The sequence below is a fragment of the Phalacrocorax carbo genome, chromosome 6 (assembly GCF_963921805.1).
Source record: "Phalacrocorax carbo chromosome 6, bPhaCar2.1, whole genome shotgun sequence".
Classification (NCBI taxonomy): Eukaryota; Metazoa; Chordata; class Aves; order Suliformes; family Phalacrocoracidae; genus Phalacrocorax; species Phalacrocorax carbo.
The window spans coordinates 11,011,208-11,033,383 of NC_087518.1; the positions used below are offsets into that span (position 1 = coordinate 11,011,208).

The 22,176-nt window shown below is 42.8% G+C and overlaps 3 protein-coding genes across 11 annotated transcripts in view; all 3 read right to left on the reverse strand.

The window, feature by feature from the left end:
* Positions 1-15,639, reverse strand: part of PXK (PX domain containing serine/threonine kinase like) — a 37,776-nt gene extending 22,137 nt beyond the window's left edge. For 3 of the 9 annotated variants that reach the window (XR_010373303.1, XR_010373302.1, XM_064453612.1), the window contains exons 1-3: positions 15,384-15,638; positions 4,818-4,868; positions 4,111-4,158 (exon numbers count right to left, since the gene is read on the reverse strand). Coding sequence is in view for 5 of the 9 variants with exons in the window: in XM_064453612.1 (XP_064309682.1) it covers positions 4,111-4,158; positions 4,818-4,868; positions 15,384-15,485 (201 nt within the window). In the remaining 4 variants the exon portion in view is untranslated. Of the gene's footprint in view, positions 1-414; positions 515-4,110; positions 4,159-4,817; positions 4,869-14,821; positions 14,927-15,383 lie in introns of those variants that run through there. The other 6 variants (XM_064453613.1, XM_064453611.1, XM_064453610.1 and 3 more) reach the window with 5 other exon arrangements.
* A 2,238-nt stretch (positions 15,640-17,877) lies between these two features.
* On the reverse strand, positions 17,878-18,449 carry HTD2 (hydroxyacyl-thioester dehydratase type 2). Its single transcript, XM_064453623.1, has one exon. It carries the CDS (start codon positions 18,447-18,449, stop codon positions 17,922-17,924), a length of 528 nt encoding a protein of 175 aa, XP_064309693.1. The 3' UTR covers positions 17,878-17,921.
* RPP14 (ribonuclease P/MRP subunit p14) lies at positions 18,392-20,932 on the reverse strand. The gene is made up of 5 exons (XM_064453624.1): positions 20,787-20,932; positions 20,624-20,708; positions 19,872-19,948; positions 19,193-19,271; positions 18,392-18,528 (listed from the first exon to the last, which is right to left on the reverse strand). The coding sequence occupies exons 1-5, from the start codon at positions 20,870-20,872 to the stop codon at positions 18,472-18,474; spliced, it is 384 nt and encodes a 127-aa protein (XP_064309694.1). The 5' UTR covers positions 20,873-20,932; the 3' UTR covers positions 18,392-18,471.
* Positions 20,933-22,176: the final 1,244 nt, after the last annotated feature.

Here is a 22,176-nt window from a genome sequence, read left to right on the forward strand (position 1 = left end):
CTGTCAGTATTTTAAATCCGTAATTTCAAATATGGTGCAACTTTCCCATTTTCTGTTCTGAATTTGTTGCTCCCCAGTTTTTAAACAGCCATACATCTTTCGACCCAGAAATAGCTGCAATCTACCAGTAGATGTGCAGTAGTTGTTTTATGTTGACATAAGTGATCCAAAACTTCAGATAAAATCAGAGAAATACTTGAAAATAGGATGATGAAAAAATGTACAGAAATTCAAAGCCTTATATAAGTCAGATCAAAGAGATCATCTTTAGAAAACAAAACTAGGTTGCACACAGTGTTTACATTCAATTACTTCATGTGAATTGCCAGAATAAATGTTTCGTGTCATTAACACATTGTTGTCCTGCAGATCAAAGCACCTGCCTTGGGTATGCTGAATCTCCATGGGAGTTACCTTTAAGAAATATGTACTGCAGGAATCCCTTACACCAGATGCAATAACCTCATTTCTAAAGCAAACAGTTCACCAGGGAGAAGACCGGGACTTTTGGTGTTTGAACAACTCTCATTTTAGCTAGTGGAAAAAGTAAAGGATTAGTTCAACAAACCAGAGCAGAAGTAGCAATCCCTTTCCTTTTTTTCCTCCTTCTTTTGAGCACAGGAGTTTCCCCCCCCTAACCCTAGCACTTCTGTTTCTGGCTGCAAAACATGGGCTGGAAAAGAGCTCTAACTACGCCTGAATTACAGAAGATATTAATAAAAATCATCCATGGAGCATTTTTAAAGCTCTTTTACACCCACAGGGGAAAAAATATATATCCAGGAAAAAACCCCAAACCAACAATACAGCACTTAAATTGATCTGGTGAATTGCTGGCTGTAACACCAGAGGCACATGACACTTTAGTTTGGCAGACCACTCTTACTTCAAAAACAAGTTACTTGAAAAGCATATCAAATCATAATCACCTTTACATTCTTGACCTGTCAGCTAGCTACCATCAAAGAGAAAAGGACCCTAGTTCAGATGTTTTCAAACCACTATTATTTGTTTTTAAATTTATTTCAGTAAACCGCACATCTGCTATTTTTCAGCAGAAAGTAACATTCACCCCCAAGTTTTTGTAGCAACCTGCCAAAGCACATAGCACAGTGAGAACACTGCCTACCACAAAAGAACGCCTCACGGAGTCCTGACCTTGCAAAGACCTCACATGCTTTCAAACATGAGCAGTGCTTCTCAGTGGCCCCAGCTCAGCTCTAGAGCAAGGATGGGCTTCACCACAGAAGAACCTGGGAATTAACATTCTTATCTTCAAACCACAGCCCACTCAGGAATGTCTGTTCAAAAGCTGCAATAAAATGCCTCAGAAAAGCCAGACATCTTGCTGCAAATACTGTACCAGCAGTTCACTTAAAACAGAAGAGCAGCCAATGATCTTCACACATCTCTGTCAAATAAGCAAAGAGGAAGAAATGCGGGATGGTCTGGAAGGAGCTTTTCAATCCAGTACACAGCTGGGAGTTCAGGGAATCTGGCTTGAAACTTTCTGATGCAGATCAGGGTCACAGTATACACTTCTCATTATTTCCAAGGTGTTTGGTAGGACTACACTCCCTAGCCTAGATAATTTGGAACTTCTCAGTCCTTACTATTATTGTGTAGGTAGCACCAGATTAACAGCAGAAAAGTTGCATTCAAACTGAACTGCTGCTGTGTGTTCAAACCCAACCACCCAAACCTACAGAGAGGTCAAGCGTGCCACAAGAACTGGAAGAACTTGGGGCTTTACATCCAAAAGAAGCTTCATCAGTTTCTCCAGCAACGTTTCAGTTTTGAAGGAAGGAGACTGGATTTTGGTATTTTCTTTTCAGTACGTGCTCATTGCTTTACACTGTTTTGGGGGGTTTGTTTTGTTTTGCTTGGAGTTTTGTTCATTTGTTCATTTACTCTAATTTCAATATACACAAGATAAGAGTTTAAAGAGTTTAAAAACAAGTCATGGGACCTGAATATTGTGATGAAATATTGTTGCTTAGAGTTCTGGATGGAAAGAACTGAGGAGTGTTGCATGTCTTAATGGATCAGAAAGCTTCAGCTCCTGCATCACAAAGAGCAATTTATTAAAACCTCCGAAACAGTGGGAGAAAAGAATTATTTCAACATGCTTCTTGCCAGCTACTGTCTGCTGTCTCTCAAGCCCTGGCACACGGAACTAGGCTGGAGGAGCAGTGGTGTTCATCAAAAGCAGAGCTATGCATCTTTGATAAAGGCTTAAAACTCTCTTCTTGCCCTTCTGCTGGACACATAAAGAAGAATCACACCTCTTAGAGCAGCTCTCTGTACTAGCTGGAAAGGGCTATCTCTAAGCAGAGATATATCTTTGCCTTTCCAGACTGTGGAAAGCAGAAACAGGAGTTTGAACATCAAGGGGTAAGCAGTAGTTTTCACTGCAGGAGACCAAGTGTTAATGAACACAGCCTGTTAATTTAGCCACCCTCTGCAAACCCTCCTATCCAAGTTAGAGGTATGTCTTGATGAGTCTTTTTGATTTTTTTCTAGCCAAACAGCTGATGTTTTTGTCCCAGATCTTCATATCTTACAGCTGCAAAATCTCCCTCTCATTTCAGATTCCTCCTTGTCCCATTCTGCAAGTTATTGTGAAATAACTTCCTGAACCCTCCACTTCTATCATTCACCTCTGTCTCAGATACAAAGGCCTTTTCTTTCTGTATGCCTTTCATAACCTACCTACCTTCACTTTCTAGACCTTCCACATAGGCCTAACCTTTCAGTACCTGATATTTCTAAATTTTAAGTCTTAAAGGTCCATTGCCTTTCCTACTAAAGCTGCCTCATCTGAAAGTTAAATGAGAAAGCTTTTTCATGCCTTAACATATTCTATTCCCCACTGTTAAGAGGAGCTTGTTATAAGTGGCTGCAAGTGAACTCTTTCTTCTTTTAAAAACTTTCTAAAAATCCCCTCTCTGTGATCTCTATCAAAACTTGACCAGTTAAGACTACCATGACCACTATGTACTGTGATGGACTAGTACCATCTCATTTCCTTGTGTTCCCATGGGTGCTTATCTAATGTCAAATCTTGGATTTCTTTGGAGCAGGAGACATCTTTGTATTGCATTCATTCAGTACACCACACAAGACGTTTCTAGGTCATAAGAGTTCCTGTGTGCTACTGCATATTCCTTAAAATAATTCCATAACACAACCATATTGCATCTGCTGAATTATTAGTAATTTGCTCCTCCATTCACCTTCTAGCATAGGGATCAGTTATAGCAGACTCTCACGAGTGCGCAATTCAACATCCTTACATGGTTTTGCTCACTGAGGTTCATCAAGCAGATAGCTGATTTGATGGGGGGCAGGGGGAGGAAGAGGAAGTAGAAGCAGTAGTAAGCTCTTGAATTCACACAACAGGGCAAAAATATTTCAAAGTCACAAAAATCTATCCTCAAATTGCAGAAGCATTCACTTTTTATCTTGCTTGCATAGTACTGTGGAAATCTCAAGTAACAGGTTTCACTCCCATATATGCTAGTCACTGCTGCTTCTCCCCTTTTTCCCAAACACACTCATATACCCTGCTTTTTCCCACACACAAACTAAAAAGAAATAATTGTCTTAAAAAGCAAAAGAAAAACACACAGTAAGCCCAGTGTTTAACTAAGAAACACTTTCTAGTGATACAGAAAACCATCACATGATAAGCAGCATCTGGTAGTGCTTTTAGACGAATATAAATAATGGGACACATAGCACTTCAATGCTGAATTTGTAAGGTTGGTATGTGCCTTGGCTTTCTTCAAATCAAAGGAGGAACAAGTAATAACACATAAAACCGGAACAAGTCACAGTACTGAAGGGAAAGATTCAGTATCTGCCAATTTCCTCCATTTCTGTATAAACTGGTCCTGTTGATGCTAAAGTTAAAATGTTACAAGAGAAAACATAAGTGTGAAAAAAATATACATTCAAGTTATATCTGAAGTCACACTTTCTCTTTACAGCTATATGAATTCGTATTTTTTTCTTCAGGGCAATATATAAAAATATCACAAGCCATTTAAAATACATCCTTCTACATTACATTTTATATTTATATATCGTATCAAGGATGAAAGTTACCTGCAAGCTATTATTAAGCAAGTCAAAGTCACTGTATCGCCTCACAATCTGCAAAATATAAAGACAAAGTTCAGGAAACATATTACTTTTCCCATCAGCATTTTACTCTTCAAAATCCCATCAGAGAAAAGTAATTCCCGTTTATAATCATAACCATCTTTTAACCATTTTTATACAAATGCATAACTGCTGGATTTATGCCACATTGCCAGAGAGCAAATAAGAATGAAACAGAACGAAAATGCATTTCTAAACATTATCTTAAAACTGCTTTAAAAAATATTTGTGAGCAAATTTGTCAGCAAACAAAGCATTTTTGCCCTATTAGATGAAACTTTTCATAGTCATCTTCACTACAACTTCTAGGTTTTGTGGGTCATGTTTAAGCAAGGCTGTGATCTTAGCACTAAGGAAGGCAAACTGGCATTTAAGATTTAAAAACGATGGTTGTACCAACACACAGTAGTAACATGACAGGCATTTTTCCTGGATTATTCACAATAGCTGCAGACAACATGCCTTCTGTATGTGGCAGCAATACTGTTTTTCTCTTAGTTTTTGACCAAAAGTATTCAAGCACTTAATGTTCTCAATTCCAAACCAACATTTTCCTCTCCAGCTCAAATTTAAAAAGCTAGGAAGAGGCAATTTTCAAATTCTTCCTAAAAAGGCATCCTGGTTACACGAATCACAGTTTAAGAAATTACCTGCCAACTGTTCTCTGCTGAAACTCCTCTCTGAACACGGATTATGTATTCCTAGTAAAAGGAAAAAGTTATTAGAAATGAGAACTAATGAGGTGAAAAACGTTATTAGGTACTTCTCCAAATATGACCACTATCCAACTAGGAAACATTCAGAAACAGAAAATTCAGATCCAGATTTTAAGAGCCTAGGTGAAGGTCAGAGCTGGGCTTGCTCTGGCCCATCACTAGCAGCTGTCTCTCTCTGCTTCACAGAGTAGAAGAGAAAGAGAGGTCCAAGAGCTTGCAGACCTGTGAAGCACTTGAACAATTCCATTTAGTTAAGGAAAAACACAGTAAGAGCATACTCACCTCACACCTCTAGCAACAACGGCTGAAGAAACCTCTCCTCACCTCACTTTCAGTACCTAACAAGTAGCCCCTAGGAATTACTGTCACCATCATGACAGAATAAAATGCCAGTAAATACCTACAGCTGCCCAATCTCTAATTATTTTTGTACAAGAAAGTTTACCACTAATGTGTTGGGGTATACTCAAGTAAACTAGAACGTATCAGTTTCTCATTACAATAATTATTCCTTTATAACGCATGCTTAATGTTAACTATTTATATATTATCTATATAATAACTATATATATACCTACATATTATAATCTCAGTTAACCACTTTTAAATTCTAAGAATTAATAATTCTCCCACCACAATTACATACATAAAGCACAATTCTTTTCAGTCTCTTCTTTTCAAGCTCCACGGTACCTTTTGTGGATTAACACCCGGTCAATATCATTATTTGAGATTTATCTAATTATCTGAAGACTAGATACCAAGTATTTTGTACACCCACTCAGACATACTGTGATTTTGTTTACCCCTACTCTAAGTTTGAAAACAGCTCTAAAAACACTTTTGACATTTCAAAGATCATAAACTAGGCAAGTCCTTTTCCTAGAAAGCCTATAATCTCCATTTCAGATATTGTTTAATTAGCAAGGAAATAAAATTAATCTGGGCTAAGTGTAGTAACAGATACTTCCTTTACCATTTGCATGCACAAAGCTCTATAAATGCAGCTCTTTTTAAAGTCTTATTACGCAGACAATCCCACGGCCACATAATTTACATTGAAAAACATGAAAATGGAGAGCCAAAAAGCAAGGTGCTGCCTGAGAAAATGCAACTCTCAACGCTGCAGAGAGCTGGAGAGTACCCAGAGTCAGAAGAGGAGGAAGAAGCCACACAGGCAACTATGCTTTTACACCTTCCTTCCAACTGTATCAGTCTGATGATGTAGGAGAGGCCCAAGCCCCCATCGCCTTTTAAGCACATCCATCTCCTCTGCTGTGCTTGGCCAGGGGTGACAGGACGCAGCACCAGTGCTCACAGTACCACTAAATTCCCCAGTCTTCCTCCTTGAACATGCTCAGTGGTGGCAGTTACAAAATTCAGTGTAAGAACTAGGAATTCTAAAATAAATATAAATTCAAGCCATGGCTCACAGTATTTCTAAGGTGGAACGTGCAAAAAGCTCTTTGCATTTGTGCCAAGCAATGCCCGAGTACCCACCCAGTTACTGCCTGCAGTGCAGCGAGCATCACATGATAAATCATTTGTTATTCAGCTCAGATGACTTCATTCACCCTGGTACAAACTTTCAAATGTATCTTATGTAAAGCGCTGAGTAATTTTTCGATTTCAAATACCACCTAATCTTGCTGAACTGCTTACATCAATAGGAGTCTTACACAAACAAAAGGGACAGATCAGAGCATTATGCACAATTTTTTCAAATATTAAAACTAATGCTGCATTCCAAATTATCCTGAATAGACAATAATGAAATAAAGATAAACAAACAAAGGCGTTTCCAGCACCTGGAGTTTATATACCAAATTTGTCCATTATGTAACAATAACTATCTGGCATGTACCCGCATTCCAACTGGATAATTCCATTAACTGAGCATTCGATCCATGAAGTATTATAAATTCAGCTTCACAGTTAAAAATCCACTACAGGCATTTATTAGTAACTTCTGTCAGGTACTGCAAAGCGTCTTCTGGTTTTGGAAGTTGCCTTCAAAACCACACAGAACTAAGTCTCCTCTTTCAAATGAAATTAAATAAAAAACTTGTACACTGAGGAATGTAAATACGCTATTGGATGCAAACAAACAAAGCGGAGCACATCAGAGAATCCCTCTGTAGAATTAAATTCCCATTTAACATTTACCACTATGAAAAGTAAGTAGTGTAAATCAAGAATTATGACTATTCCAGACAAGAGGCCAAAGGAACACTTACCAGATGGCATTACCTTGTGTGTTCAACCTTAACTAAGCCAGAATTTATTTACTGAAGTTCCCCTCCAAAGTACAATGCTACTTAGGCAAAAATGCCATTCCATTTTCTAAAATTCACCCAAAATATCCTTTATCATCAACAGCTGTCAAAGACCTGTAGCAATTTTGAACCATCTAGCCTTGAGAAAAAATTCAAGATTAGTAAGCATGAAACAAAAGTGATTTAAACACTTCGTGTCCTAGCAGCTTAGCTGGAAATGAGAGAAATCAACGATGCCACAAACCAAAACACATAACTATCATACTGGAATTGAAGTGTCTCCTTTCAGAAAGTCAGCCTGACATGCTCTCTCTGTATTCTCTTCTCTTACCCATTTGAAATTATAATTACGGTATTTTCCTGCAAAACAAGAAGCCCAAATCCTCATAAATAGTAACAAAAATCCACAGAGCTGATTGCGATTCAACCCATGTAATTATGTTTGGAAACTGTGTGACAGAAACCGACTAAAGGGACACCTGGAAACCTGGATTCACCACTGACATGGCTTTTCCTGTTTTGTGACTGTTGCTGCATTTTGGGAAGTAGGAAGAGGCTACTTCACACACAGCCAAAAAATTGCAGTAACTGCATATTCAGCAAGTCTCAAAGGAATGTTGGCCGTTTCTCTGAAAAAACACGTCAGTGATGATTCACCATGTTCAGTCATTCATCTTTTCTAGAATTTTGTAAGAAGCGGAGTTATTGCTCAATCCCTTGTAGCACTTACTCTATATCCAGCGATTAGCCTTTTCTGTTGCACCCCAAGAAAACGCCCTCGGGCAGGCTGAACGCACAAATTCATTAGACAGTCCTCAAAGCATATTATTGCATACAACCACTCTGATCAATGCAACAGTCATCTCTTCTGGAGAGCCTAGTGATAAACAGCTTACGGCTCAGAGCTCGTTCTCCCAGCAAGATTATATTACAAAGCTAGATTTGGGCCACAACTATTTTTGCCATGCAGACTCAAGCATTTTCCCATCCAGTTCTGCTTTGACACCCTAAAGCATTAATTGAGCCCCCTCTTTACTTCACTGGTTCACAACCTGAAATAAGAGATGATTGCTCTCCAGATGTGGTCACTAGTTCTGCCTGTATAGAGGTAAGTCTCCGCCATGCTCTCTCCATCAGCGCTGACCGTAACGAAGAATTGGCCACCTCAGCACTACCTTGTCAATACAACTAATGAAAAAGCCTAAATGGTGTTCTGGGTGTTTTTCCTAAAGTTGATAACAAGGTTGAAAGTGGAAGAATAGCTGTAGTAGAAAAGCAATGCTAAGAAATACACCACCATTCCCAATATCTGCCATGGCCTACATGAAATCAGCAGACCACAGTATGATGAGTTTCAGTGAGAAGCTGATATTTCCTATTGCCTCCACACAGCAACAAGCCTGTCCTGGGATTAGAGTTAGCACCGCTGATAATATGCTTCCCATGGGTCCAAAGAAGAGCTTTCAACCTTGCAAGGAAAAAGCCTAAATGCACAAAAGCTTTTATTACTCTGCCAAATTCTGTTTTGTTTAGGAAAAAAGAAAACCTGAATTACAACAATTTTTTTCTGAGACAGCCTGATTTGATAGCGGGACTGAGACTGGGCCCATACGAAATAAACAAAAGCATAACAAAAACAGATAGGCACACTCAGAATCGTTTCTGTTTAGCTGCATCATATAGCACAGAAAAATATGATGGGAAAAGCTTCAGAAAGGGCTAGTAATTACCAGAGTTCACTCCTGCTGACAATTTTAGGATCAACAACCAGGCTCAGTGAGGTCTAGGTTAGCTACACTCATGCAGAAATTCCCATGGCACTTTTCACTCCTACGTGAATGGCTCAAAATCTTTCCTACAACTCAGTTTACCAAACAACTTTGAAGGAGCCCTGACAGCTGCTAGTTGGCAAAGAAAGGTCCCAGCTTGCAGAAGAGGGACAACTTCACACTACTAATTTTGCCCACAAGCAGCAAGCTCACTGGCAATGACTACACAGGAGCTACCAAGACGGGCATAAAACCATTCCCCGAGACAACCTCCCTGAGTCCCTCCAGACTCCCACACAGGTAATGTTTGTAGATCTGCTGCTCCTCCTACCAGTACTGCCAAGCCAGCTCCTGCCACAACCTTGATATTCCAGCAGCAGTTCAATATACATTTTTAAAGATGCCAAGCGAATTGGTTTTACCTATGGGATCATTTCCTGGCTGCTCCGACTAGTCAAGAAAGCAGAAATCGATGCTGGGAGGAGGAGGTGGGGAGTAGGGAAAGCTGTATGACCCCAGTTGCACGCTGTCATTTCCTAAAATCTTCTTCCTATAGCTACAGAGTGCTGGAGAGAGTTTCTGAAAAAGAGTATTTTCCAAACATCCACATGGACCCGTGATAACTACGCTGTATTTCCCCAGTCCTTTGCCAGTAACAGTTTCACAATCATTGCCTGGGATTAACGTTACCCTGAACTTACCCATTTTCTTGCAGAGCCAACATTTAGGTCAGTTTTGCCCCCAAATTCACCAAGAATATTCCCTCGTATTCCAGCCCTTGTTAAAACATCAGCACCTCAGAGCTGCTCAGATAATTTTGTTAACATTCCTAGGTGAAAGTTACACAGCAAAGCATGTCCAAATGTTTAACAATTGCTGTTAATCATCTTTCCCAGTTTTTGAAACAGAAAGCAAACAGGAAAGAAAGGCTTTTGCAGAGACAAAATAGGAAAGAAGTAATGAATCTAGAGATTCATATAATAAAATGTAGAGAATCTCACCAACATTGGGTAATACATCTTGTTTTCCCAAGAAAATAGTCTCTAAATCTCTGGCTCAGGATAGTCAGTCTATTTTTCACAGATTTCTGCAGTACATCTGTTTAATCTAACAGGCTTGAAAAGCCAACCATTATAAAGATCCAGGTCACCTTCAGGTCACATCAACTCAAAGTTTGAAAGGGCTTTATTTTATAAGCATTAAAGAGAGGAAAGCCTAATTAAGCATGAATACAATCCCCGCTTAAGTTGGCTGGATTGGAACAATTTCTAGTAAGTAGGTCTTTTAAATGTTTATTTAGAAAATCTCCCATGTGAAAAGTAGCAACAAAATCAGGAGAGCTGCTCAGACTCAGGGACCTCTTAGCTACAGGGCATAGTACTTACTTGCTATTGCACAACCTGACTTTAAACCCATCTGAATTTACAAGCAGCAATAGCGGTGTTTACCTGCGTTTTAAGCAACACAGGTGTTTGTCCGGGGACATTGTACAGTCCACACACACTGTATCACCAGTGTAGTAATGTGTAAGCCATTCAACAAGCGGAAGCTATGAAGTAGGACAACTGCAGAAAAAAAAAAATTAGGACAAACATCTACATGTAACGAAAGGTACTGAACAAGAAAAGCTCTGGAGACAGACAAGAGAAATAACAGCTTTTCAGCACTTTGCATTGCCGTGGCCTTCACAAGAAAAGCAAAATACACAGTATTTTTCAGGAAATATTCAGTAGCCGATAAAAATACTCTAATTACACTGCAAGGTCTCTAAGGCAATGGATTTACTAAGGTATGATATAGCACTTATATTTTGGCTGCAATCTTTGCAGGAGCTACAAACGCAAGTAAGTTCATCGGTGGAAACTATAAAGTTGGGATATCTAAAATAAGGTGTGATGAAACACCTATCTTTTCTGAGCTCAAGCTGGGGGGAAGGTGGGAGGTGGTCAAGCGTATTTACCAAGTCCAGCAGAGAAACTGCATTTCCAAAACATGAAACAAGTGAGCTCCAATAGTTCCCTGTCTAAAGCCACCTCTAAAAGTAACTTCATGATTTTTTTTTTCCCCAAGGTGAAGGCAACCTTGTAGAGACTGAATTTGTTATAAAGCAGATGTGCAAAGTCCTTTACAAGCTTTTAAAATAAATCCTACAGTTCTAGAAACATATGGCTCCATTTTTGTATCACAGAACAATATAGGAAAAATATAAATGCCTTTTCAACATTTTTCTAATCTAAACGCTATGAGTGTCAACATTCATCATTGCTTCAGGAACACAAAAAACTGAGTATGTTACGAGAGGGATTTACTTTGGCTGTTGATTTCCAAATGCCTTTAAGATAACAATGTACTCTAGCAAAATTGGCTGTTTCACTGCTTAAATTTCAAAATGAAATGCATGAAAAAGGAAATTCACTTCAAAGAAGAATTAAGGAATGTTCAGAAGAACAACACGTATAACTTGCTAGTGGGTTTACTACTTTAAAGTACTCTAAAATTTGTACACACAGATGTGCAGTTCTTATTAAGGAATATGTCTAGATTATTGTGGAAGAAAATAGCATCCTATTTTAACACTTGGAAAGAAAGCCACTTTTAAATAGTGAATATAGAGAATAAATATTGCAATATGAAGCAAGTTCAATAGCCAAAATTTATCAAAGCTTTAGTGCTGAAAACGCCTCTGTTGTCAGAACACATTTGGCATTATGACGAGACACTTGCAAATGCCTTAATATATTGGATTGAATTCCACTCCTGTGGAATTCAAGGAACACAATGGCAACAGAACAACTTCATCTTCTGCCAAACGGCTGGTACAGATCCCTACCAAGAGCACTGAACCATGCCTATGAAAAGGTGCCCAACACACTCCTGAAGTTGCACAGTTACTCTCTCTTCTTATGCAGCGCTAGTGATTGAAGCATAGAGCAGGAGACAAAACGAAGCTGGCAGGGTTTGCTCATGTAATTTCAGATTTCAAAGTGAGGTACCACCAGAATGCGCCTGCAATATAAATTTGTTTGGCTTTCAAAATGAAAAGGACCCCATAAACACTGCACTATAGAATTACTTGTATGTTAGCGAACATTCCAACAAAACTCAGGCTGCTTGTAACACACTTAACCGGGAAACAACTTTTGTTAAAAACAAAAGGCATCATCTGCATCTTCAATTATCATTGGAAATAAACATGCAGACAAAAGACCTCAGCTGACAATCTCCTTGTTGCAACACAAATACATGAAGATTAAGTACCAGCTGAGATGTACTAACTCAAGTAAGAACTTCTGAAGTCTTCTGACTTGAAAGAAACATGAAAAGGTTGTGAGCACATTAGACAATTTTGCAGTTCATTTCCTAACAGTCTAAAACTGGCATTTACTATGGGGTTGACATGCTCTTACCAAGCAAGAGATCCAAACCCTCAAAAGAACATTTTAAATACTAGCTTTGTCCCTTCTTAGGTTTCTGAAGAATTCAGGTAAGTATGTAGCAGTTTCGGGTTTTGTTTTCAGTTTTGTTTTTTTAGTTTCACCCTCATCCCCAGGAAACAGAAACTCAGCCTCTTCCAAGTACAGCCCTTGAATCAATGCTATAAGTTTACACTTATCCAGTTTGTTGCATTAAGTTTAAATTAAGAGAAGCTGCTTAGAACAATAGACAAGCAAACTATTTATTTGACACAAGCTTTGGTCTTCTGTGTGGTATTTCACTGAAATTCTTCACCTTTTCCTCAGCTGGTTATTCAGAAGACTGGCTATTCTCAGCACCCATAGAAGGTTTACTTTATTACTAGTTCCATTGCCAGGTTAAAGTTGCATCTAACCTGGGCCTATATTATCCTCATACGAATGCTTTTATAAGCAATGATCTACAGGAAAAAAAAATATAAATGCAAGTTTAAAGCAATTCTAGCATCACTAAGCAGCATTTAATTCATACTGCTGACAAAAGAATAGAAAATTTATTCATGGATGCCTTTATATTTCAGCTTTAGAACAAGCCTAGCGTGTGAGGACCTAGCTCTCCAAACATTAGTTTGGGATGAATTGCATAGATCTACATCTTTTGAAGATATTGCTTTGAGGTGGGATGAGGAACAAACCTAGAAAGTGTTCAGTTAATGACAACCTACTTCCTTACATCTATAATATCACAAAGTAAAACACAGTCTTAACACCCCACAAAAGCACTTCGACCCTTGTCTCTTAGAGAGGCTTCACTGACACGTCTTCAAACACAAGAATCTATTTGTGTGGTTTATTTAAACCAGGGAAGTTCACATGTGGGACAGCGTCACCCACCAGTAAACAAATTATTCAGATACTAGGGACATCAGATGAAGTGTCCAAAACTACATATAGTTGACTTACATCAAATAAGAAACCAAGTCTGTGTTATGGCTTCCTGTATTTTGTTACCCCACACTGTCTCTATATAAACCATCTGTGCTACACACACTTCAAGCCATCTTTCAACTATCAACAGGGCTTCTGCAGTAAAACAAACAATTACTAATAGATGTAGCTTACAGACAGATTTTAAATCAAAAGACAGTGCTCCACCATTCTGTTATTAACAAAAGATCAGAACAAATCAGTAGAGGTTTTTTTTCCCTGTACATCCGTTAGTAACAGAATACAGAGATGAAAGACAGAGAGGGGGAGCAACATTTGCTTTATGACACACACCCAGACAGGACAACACACAGAGTCTGGACTGAAAAACTACTTGCAAGTGCTCATTCTAGAAGAATTTTGTGTGGGTTTTTTTTAAACCAGAATCATGCAAACCAAAGGAAAGAACACAAAAAACCTGTCATTTGCACTAGCAAAAAAGTGTAATGTATAATGTATAAAGTATAATGGCAGGAAGTTAACAATGGAACTGCAATCTGGACTGCTTAACTGGGGAGTATTAGAAGTTACACAAATTCTCATAGGACTTGGCACATGCACCCCTTAGCTACTGAAACAGGTAAAAAGTATCAGGCTTGCCAGAAAATAAACCTCACCAGCTTTATTTATAAGAGGAGTTGCAACAATTGAGACCCATAGCCTGCTAGACTCACAAGATCTTCTGGACAATTTCTCATGAGTAACTTCTGTTCAGAGGAAGACTGGAACATTAGTTAATGAGAGTTCTGCAAAAAAACCAATTCTTAAGTGTGGATTACTTATAGGAAGCGTATTTAGTAAGAGAGCCTACAGATTACTTTTATATCCTGTGGTGAACCTACAATTACTGTCATTCAGGTTAATAGTATTCACCAGGTGCAAGGAATGAGGAAGAGTGATCAACAATGCAGGAATCAGAGCTGTGTAAGGAGCAGAAGGAACACCCTCTCTCTGTTTAAAACATGCTTGCTGCTCGTATACCTGCTGCTGAAGTACCTCTGGCCTCCTCTTTAGCCCAGCATCCCTGCTCTCAGCTAAAGCGGGAATCAGAAGTGACAGCCAGTTCTTTCTCTGATTCACAGTACTGCTTGGTCATACCATAAGCAAACCTAGTTTCTAAAGAGGAAAATAACAGCAAACAGGAGATTATTAAATTTGGACCATTGCTGCATGCTCAGAGACAGCATGGTTCTTATGAAGGGGTGTGCGTGTGTACTAGACATCCCAGAAGAATTAATCTGTGACATGAAAGTCACAGTAGGGCTGGTTCTGCTGGATGTCATCGCTTCCCACAACAAAGCAAGCGGGGCTGTACCCTCAGTTACGTCCCCTCACCTTCGCACCCTTGGCTACAGTCGCACAGCACGGCCCGGGGGCAAACGCAGCCCCTTCAAACGTAATGTCACCTCAGCCACCGAAATGAGGCAACCAGACCCCACCTCTGCTCCAAACGCTGTAACAGACCCCGAGGAGGAGCAGAAATTACAACTTACTCAGCCAGAAGGCACAAGGCCTCCCTCAGAGCGGCGCGAGTCCGAGCCGAGCCGAGCCGAAGCCCGGGCACCGACTGCCGCCCGCCGGTACGGCCACCAGGAGCCCCGGCAGGCTGCAGGAGCACGAACCGCCTCACGGAAGGGAGGAGAAAGCCGCACAACTGCCGGCTCGCTGCAGGAGACCCGGCAACGGCGGCCCCGCCACATCCCCACCGGCGAGGCTGCCCCACGGTGGAACCGCCGCTCCCGGGGCCCCGCCGCGCCCCCCCCCCCCTCCCCCTCCAAGCACTGCACCAGCGACCCCGGCCCCGCCAAGGCCCCAGGCCACCCCGCAGCTGCCCCGGGCCCTGCCCCCGCTCCCCTCGGCCCCGCTCCTGCCGGGCTCGGCCACCCGCAGGCCCCCGCCCGGCCCCGCTCCCTGCCGCGCCGCCCGTGCCCCGGCCCCGCGAGTATCGGGCAACCCCCCCTAGCCGTTACCCGGCTCCCCGCGCCCTCCCCGCCGGCACCGGCCGCTCCCGCCGCCCCCCGCGGCCCGGCCTGCCCGCTGGCCGGCGCGGCTCACCGTGTGGGAGTGCAGGCTCTGGCTCGCCTCGATCTGCGCTGTCAGCGGCACCGTATCGTCCAACAACACTTTACCGGGCGGCGGCTTCTCCATGAAGGCCATACCGGGGCGGGAAACGGGAACCCGGCGCCGCCAACCTGCTTCCCGGGGCAGCTCCCGCCGCCGCCGCCGCCGCCGCCGCTGTCAACACGGCAGCACCGCGACGCCGCGGGGCCTTAGCGCCGCCGCCCGCCCGCCCGCCAGGGGGCGCCGTGCCGCGGCCGCTCGGGGCAGGCCCGGCTTCGCGCCACGGTTCCCGCCCCCGGCGGCGGGGCGGTGCGATACAGTGCGGCCCAGCCCGCGCCCAGTAACGGGGAAGGAGGCTGGGGGGCCGGTGGAGTGCAGGTGCCCCCCCCCCCCCCCCCGCCGCTCCGGTAGCACGGTAGCTTCGGCGAGGGCTGCGGGGAGGTGATTAGCCTCGAGACGCTGCCGGTCCCCGCGGAGAGACACTTAAAAGGGCCGGCGCACTTGCTGCACTTCACCTCTTGGGGGTGGGTGCGGGGGTGTAGTTAAAAGATAATAAATCAAAGACCATCCAGTATCTTGTACTCAGTTTGTAGACTGTAGCTTCGGGGTTTGTTTTCTTTTTTTTTGGCAAAACGCACATGAAGTTGCTGTTAAATTGAGTTCCACAACCTAACTTTCATTGTAGAAGACTCTATTCCAACACAATTCAGCACTTGGGAACCTACTGCCCGCTGAACGCTTGCCTGCACTTCCTTTTGTCTTTTTACACCCCGTACAGGAATTTATCTCATATAAGACATAAGACTGCAAGAGCTTGAGTTTGTCATACGCTTCAAACAGTTATCGTGAATAGCCTCATCTCTCTGTCTTGCAGCTTGATATTGATAGGAAAACAAGCTGTGGGCTGTGGTTAAGCAGCTAAACCTCAGGCTGGAACAGCACTCTTTCCAACCTACTCCTTCTACTGTAACCCAGCAGGTCAGATACAGATTCGATTCTTTTTAACAGGCGTTAACACGACAACTTCCCATCTAGAGGGGCAGGTGAACAAGGAACAAGGGAAGGAGCATGCCTGCATTGAGAAACGACGTACAGCAAAAGTCAGCGATCTCATCAGGCAGTGACCCACAGCAGAAGAAAAGGAAATGGGAAGTAAAGCAACTCCTAGACAAAAGATAAGAAAAGCTCTTGCTAAGTACTCATTCCATGCTGTGAGCAGGCCAAACCCTGTGCTTCAAAAATAGAGGACATACTGAAGTCAAACAGCTTAAACATTACCCCTCCCTCTGATCCAGTTTGACTTAACTCCTGGGGTTTGTTGTTAGTGCGGCTGCATTTACAAGTAAGACATCACACCCAGACACCATAACTGTTTTACCAGTAGCTTTCATCACAGTTTGAGGACAAACTCTCTTTTCATATCAAACAACTTTTGAAGTTATTTGCAGCCAAGTAAAGTTATGAATGCATTTCTGCTGCAGAGAAGATGGAGAGATAACGTTTTGCCAGAAAAACGTACAAGCCACCAATTAAAGACAGCCTGTACTTTTACTCCCCATCGTTTTCTTAGTGTAGAATACTCTTACGTTGGTACTAAAATAATTTAACCCGGATGATTTACTAGTCAATTTACCAAAAGCCTACCTTACCAGCAACCAAGGTACTTTCAGTGGGCAAAGGGGAATACACGCTCACACAAACAAGCAGAGAGAACCCACATAGCGCTCAAAAAAACTGCCCCTGCTTGTCTTGCCCACAGGAGCGTAAGGAGGCAATAAATACAAGCAGTGACAATATAGCTTTTTAAAAGCCTCCTTTACTCTGCTTCTGGGAGGCAAGTTTCAGAGGCATTTATCATTAAAGGTAAATTTTTGTTTGTTTATAATCAGGTTTTGTAAGGTATCTCAAAAATTGAAAGTATTACAAGAGCCATATCTCCAGCTGTATCAGGCAGAGTATATTGTTGAGTGAAGGCCAAATACTTCTTATTTGCAGAGCTAAGGAAGGCTTTACTAGCTAGAACGTTGCAAAAGAGCATCCTGCACCAACATCCACTAGAGCTGCCACGGAGGTTACCACAGATCTTTCAGTACGTGTGTGTCAGTACCTCCACGTCTTCTTGTTAAACACACAGCATCACCCCTCCCCACCAGTACTTGTTAGCAACATAACAACTTTGTAAAGAGTGAACAAGTTTGAACTGAACACAGCTAGCTTGATTTTGCTGAAAAGAACAGCCTCAGTATAAGCCCCGCCACTCCAGACTTTCCCTTGCGGCACGTCTAAGCATGCCACTTCGGTCACAGTCAGTGCCTAGTTCCATTGATTTCATCTTGGGAGTATGCAGGGAAAAATGAAAAGCTCTAAGTTTAACACAGTTCCATCAAGATTAAGTCTTTGTGCTGCCTTTGAAACATTTTGAAGGGTTTTTTTGTTGCAAATTTACTGGATTAAGTGACGGCATGTAAAAAGACAGTCAAAACCAAGGTACATTTCTGACCTTTACTATAAAGTAGCATAGGATCAACAGCTCTAACTGTCTGACACCATGACTTTCACCATCCCTTCCATAACAGTCTTTCCACTTTCTTTGACTTTACACGATACTGAAATGTGTGCAACAGAACCCTTTAGTCGTTTAACTTCCGCTGCAGCTATGACTTCTTCACCAGTATACAAAGGAGCTGGAAATCTGATCTCTTGGGAAAGAAATATACAACCTTGACCAGGCATTTTAGTACCCAGCACTGCAGAAATAAGTCCATTGATCAAAACTCCATGTACAATAATTCTCCCAAACCTAGATTTCTTTGCAAAATCTTCATTTAAATGCAAAGGATTTGTGTCACCTGTTAAATCAGAAAAAGTAACAACATCATCCTGTGTGAAAGCTTTGGTAAGTTCAGCTTTGTCTCCAACTTTTATGTGTAAATTCTGAAGGAAGGAACGTCCAAGCAGGTATTTGATAGCTGTTAGCTTTGGCAAGGCTCTTTGTTGGAAATCGCCTCCAGAAATTCCATGCCTGAAGGGCTGCAACATCTCAAACAACTTCTGCTTCATACAACCAAACCAACAACTTCATTCAGTCCAAGACTAGATCTCTACTGTTGCCAGATAATGCAAGAAGGAATGGAGATGCCTAGTTTGGGGGAAGAAAAAAAAAAAACAAAACAACACAACAAACCATAAAGCAAGAAACAAACTAAAACATTAAAAAAAATCACCATCAAATGCACTCAAAGTTGAAAATACTTAAATTTCCTTTTTACATAGATTATTAAAAATTTAGAGCTATGCCAGAGCAGATTTTTGTTAAGCTATGGCTTCAGAGACAAAGAATTCTTGGAACTCATTTTATTAAGTGGTATCCTCTGGAAAAAAAAAATAAGCTCTGGAAGTGAATATCCATGCGTGCATTTTTAAACAAGGTCAGTCAACAGTGACTCTTAGAAAGGGAAGAAATGGGGTATGGGAAGTAAAGGATTGGACCAAGGTGTGGGCCAAGAACAAAACTTTCCAGAAATTATTTTCTTGCACAGATATTAATGAGATCAAGACTGCTCGTTTGAATGAAACCATAAAGCAATGAGACAGCCACCTCTGGCATGTTTTTCAAGATTTATTATGAGAATTGCTTAAACTCAGGCCTACACACCTGCACTGAGAAGCATTTTAATCCCAAACCAAGATGTTTTTGCATCTAGGCCGTCTTTCTATGAACTGGCAGTGCTCTCAGCTAGCCAGACAACCTCAGAGTGTGAACTGATACTTGGGGGAAGCCATCCAGCCCCACAGGGCTTTACCTGCAGCACTCGAAAGGCACACCTCCTGTTCTGGTAGAAGCCCATCAGTGTTAGAGCACTCCACAGCTTGACAAGGCCACTAAGTAAAAAGAAAACAAAATATATTAATAAAATTTGGTTTTCTCAGTTTTCCTGCAGCATAAACATCCTGAATAAAAACATGTTACGTCAAGAGTAATGAAACCTTAACTGAGTTTAACAGCAGGTAGTTGCATCAATGAGTCCTAGTAGCAATACTATGCCCTGAAGGGTTATTGCAATAACTGTAGTCTCTTGTCCCTGACATAGAGATACACGTACTGTAACCTTTTCAAGTTCACCTTACCGGCCCTGTTCTTGTTTCCTCTCTGCCTTTAAGCACCTTCTTCCCCTAAATCACCTGCAGTTGTCTTCGCCATTTAAATGCAGTAACCATTCCCATCTTTACTATAGAAAGAGATTTAAAGCCATACATTTCGATGGTGCTTAGCTCCTTTCAAAACATTCTGTTTTAAAGCAGGTATAATGTACTGATGCATGTAGGTTACCAAATCTTAGTGAAGTTTTATTTATTTTCTGCATACATACGTCTGCAAGTTAGGCTTAATTCTTCAAAGACTGTTCTTAGCTTGAGACTTCCATTTTCTTATGAAAAATATTTTCATGGCAGTATCTGAAGTGTGTGCCTACTGTACCTTACCTGCTAATAACTCTTAATATAGCTGACAGAGTTTTTTCCTCATATGTTAAGACATCAACAGGCAAAGCTGCTCCAACCTATGAAAAAATATGTTCTTTAACAAGTACAGTGGTTTATAAGCAAGTGAACTCACTACCAGCACGTGGCATCGTTACAGGTATTACAGTTATGCTTGAATCTCACGAGTGCTTCAGCTACACCACCACTGGATTTTATCCAGCACCCTTCCACTCAGGGCTCTTCAGACAGAGGCCACTTTCAGTTCCACATTACTGCTCGAGAAACAGGGACCCAGCAGCGACGCGACTTGCTTAAAGCCACACAGCAATACCATAAACACAGCAAGAACAGTCCTGCGGAATTCCCCATCCCAGAAGCTGTTCCCTTCCCACGGTTCTCCTTTTAAAACCTCAATACGGCGGAAGCATCAACACCCACATTCCTACAGCCAGATATGCTGCAGCCACTTGGCCACAGAAGCCAAGCCCAGACACACAACCCCAGCATTATTAGGAACAAGTTACAGCGCGGGCTGGGGAGCAGATAACGGGTTAACAGAGAAGCAGACCGGAGAGACCTGTCCTGCCCCGCATGCCCCCGCCTCCAGCCTGCCCACCCCGACCCTCGGCCCCGCTGTCCCCTCCCGCCCCGCGGCGGGCGGGCTGACCCGAAAGAGAACCGGCCGCTCCCACAAGGCGCTCCCGAGCCAAGCCGAGCCCAAGGCCGCGGGAAGAAGCGCGGCCCCGTCCCACCTCTCCGTGCAGCTCCCTCAGCGCCGACACCACCAGCTGCTTGAACTGCGCGACACTGGGCCGGGCCCCGCCGTCCGGCAGCTCCCTGCGGGGAAGCAGAGCAGAGGGCAGGATGACGGGACGCCGCTGGGGCGCGGGGCGCGGCGCGTTGCGGCACACTCACAGGCGGACGCGCAGGTAGTGGTGCTCGGCCGCGGCCCGCAGCACCCGCCGCTCGAAGGCGGCGGCCGGCGGCTCAGCTCCCGCCATGCGCCCGGCAGGCCCCGCGCCGCCGCGCGCACCCGCCGAGCCAATGGGGCGGCGCGGAACCTCCCGGGCTCCTACGGAGGCCCGGGAGGGTCAGCTCCCCGCGGTCCGCCCCGGCGTCGCCATGGCAACCGAGGCGGGAAACCTTTTCCGCGTGAGGAAGCCAACGAGTAGTCCTCGGGTCTGAAATTGATCTCTGTGAAGCTGCGGGAACAGATGGTGTTTGCGAGTGCTGCATGCTAGCTTTTACCTTTAGGAAGGCAAATATTGAATGCTCCCCAATAAACATGCTCTCAGAGAGGGACTAGCAGAGTCACACTTCCCTTTCCCCTTCAAAACAAATTATGTTGCTCCTGATGCAGTTCATGGTGGGGTGTGTTGTCTGGCACCATAACACCAAGGGCAGCGTGTTATCCTAGAAACTGTGTTGAGTACACACAAACAAATTTGAGAAGTACACAGAAGCATGTTTTTGCATCTCACAGGTCAAGACCCAGTTGAGGAGATAATACAATTTCAGTACCAGCACGAATGCTTATAGCTGATCTGAATATCGGAGTGAAATACATCCTTCGGAGAGAAACAGCAGAAAGGATGGAAGCATCTTTGATCTGCCAAAATAATGGAACATCATCCTCAGGATAAGAACTTGACAGAATCTTACTTCTTTAAATAAGAATATTCACCCCAGCAGGGTAGCACTGCAGTAGCCTAACACCCATCCAATGCGCTTGGGTTAGGGCCCAACTCACAGGACACCATTTGTATTTCCATCAACCTGCTCAGTCTGTGCAAAGGAACTCCAGAGTTCAAGATGTTTTCTCTATCTGGCCCCAGGCTTTTTTCTCTGCCCCAGGGGGAGCCCGGCCTCCTGTCCCACATGCCCAACAGGCTTTGGCCTCAAGCCCGAGCACGCTGACAGCCTACTGGAGTGTCAGGCTGTGAAGGACACATCTCCCTCTCTTCTACAGGCACTGATCTGTTTTCATCTTCCTACTGCTGATGTAGCACAAAGCCTGGAGAGAGACTGTTTGCATCAGCTAAAGCCCTTGGTGATTTTAGAGGTATTCAGAAGAAAACAGCCACGTATGTCACAAAAGCCTCCCCAAGAGGTTATCTAATCCACTCATGCCTCAGACAGATACTGTAAGCATTCAGCAGAGCTAGTTTACAACAACCGTTCAAAAAATAAGAAAAACACACCAAACCAAGATTTAGTGCTGGAAGATTCCACGCTCCCCCAAGCAGTCTATTCCAGACAGATCTTTCCAATGCTTAATCAACAGTTTCCCTGCTGTGGCTTATTC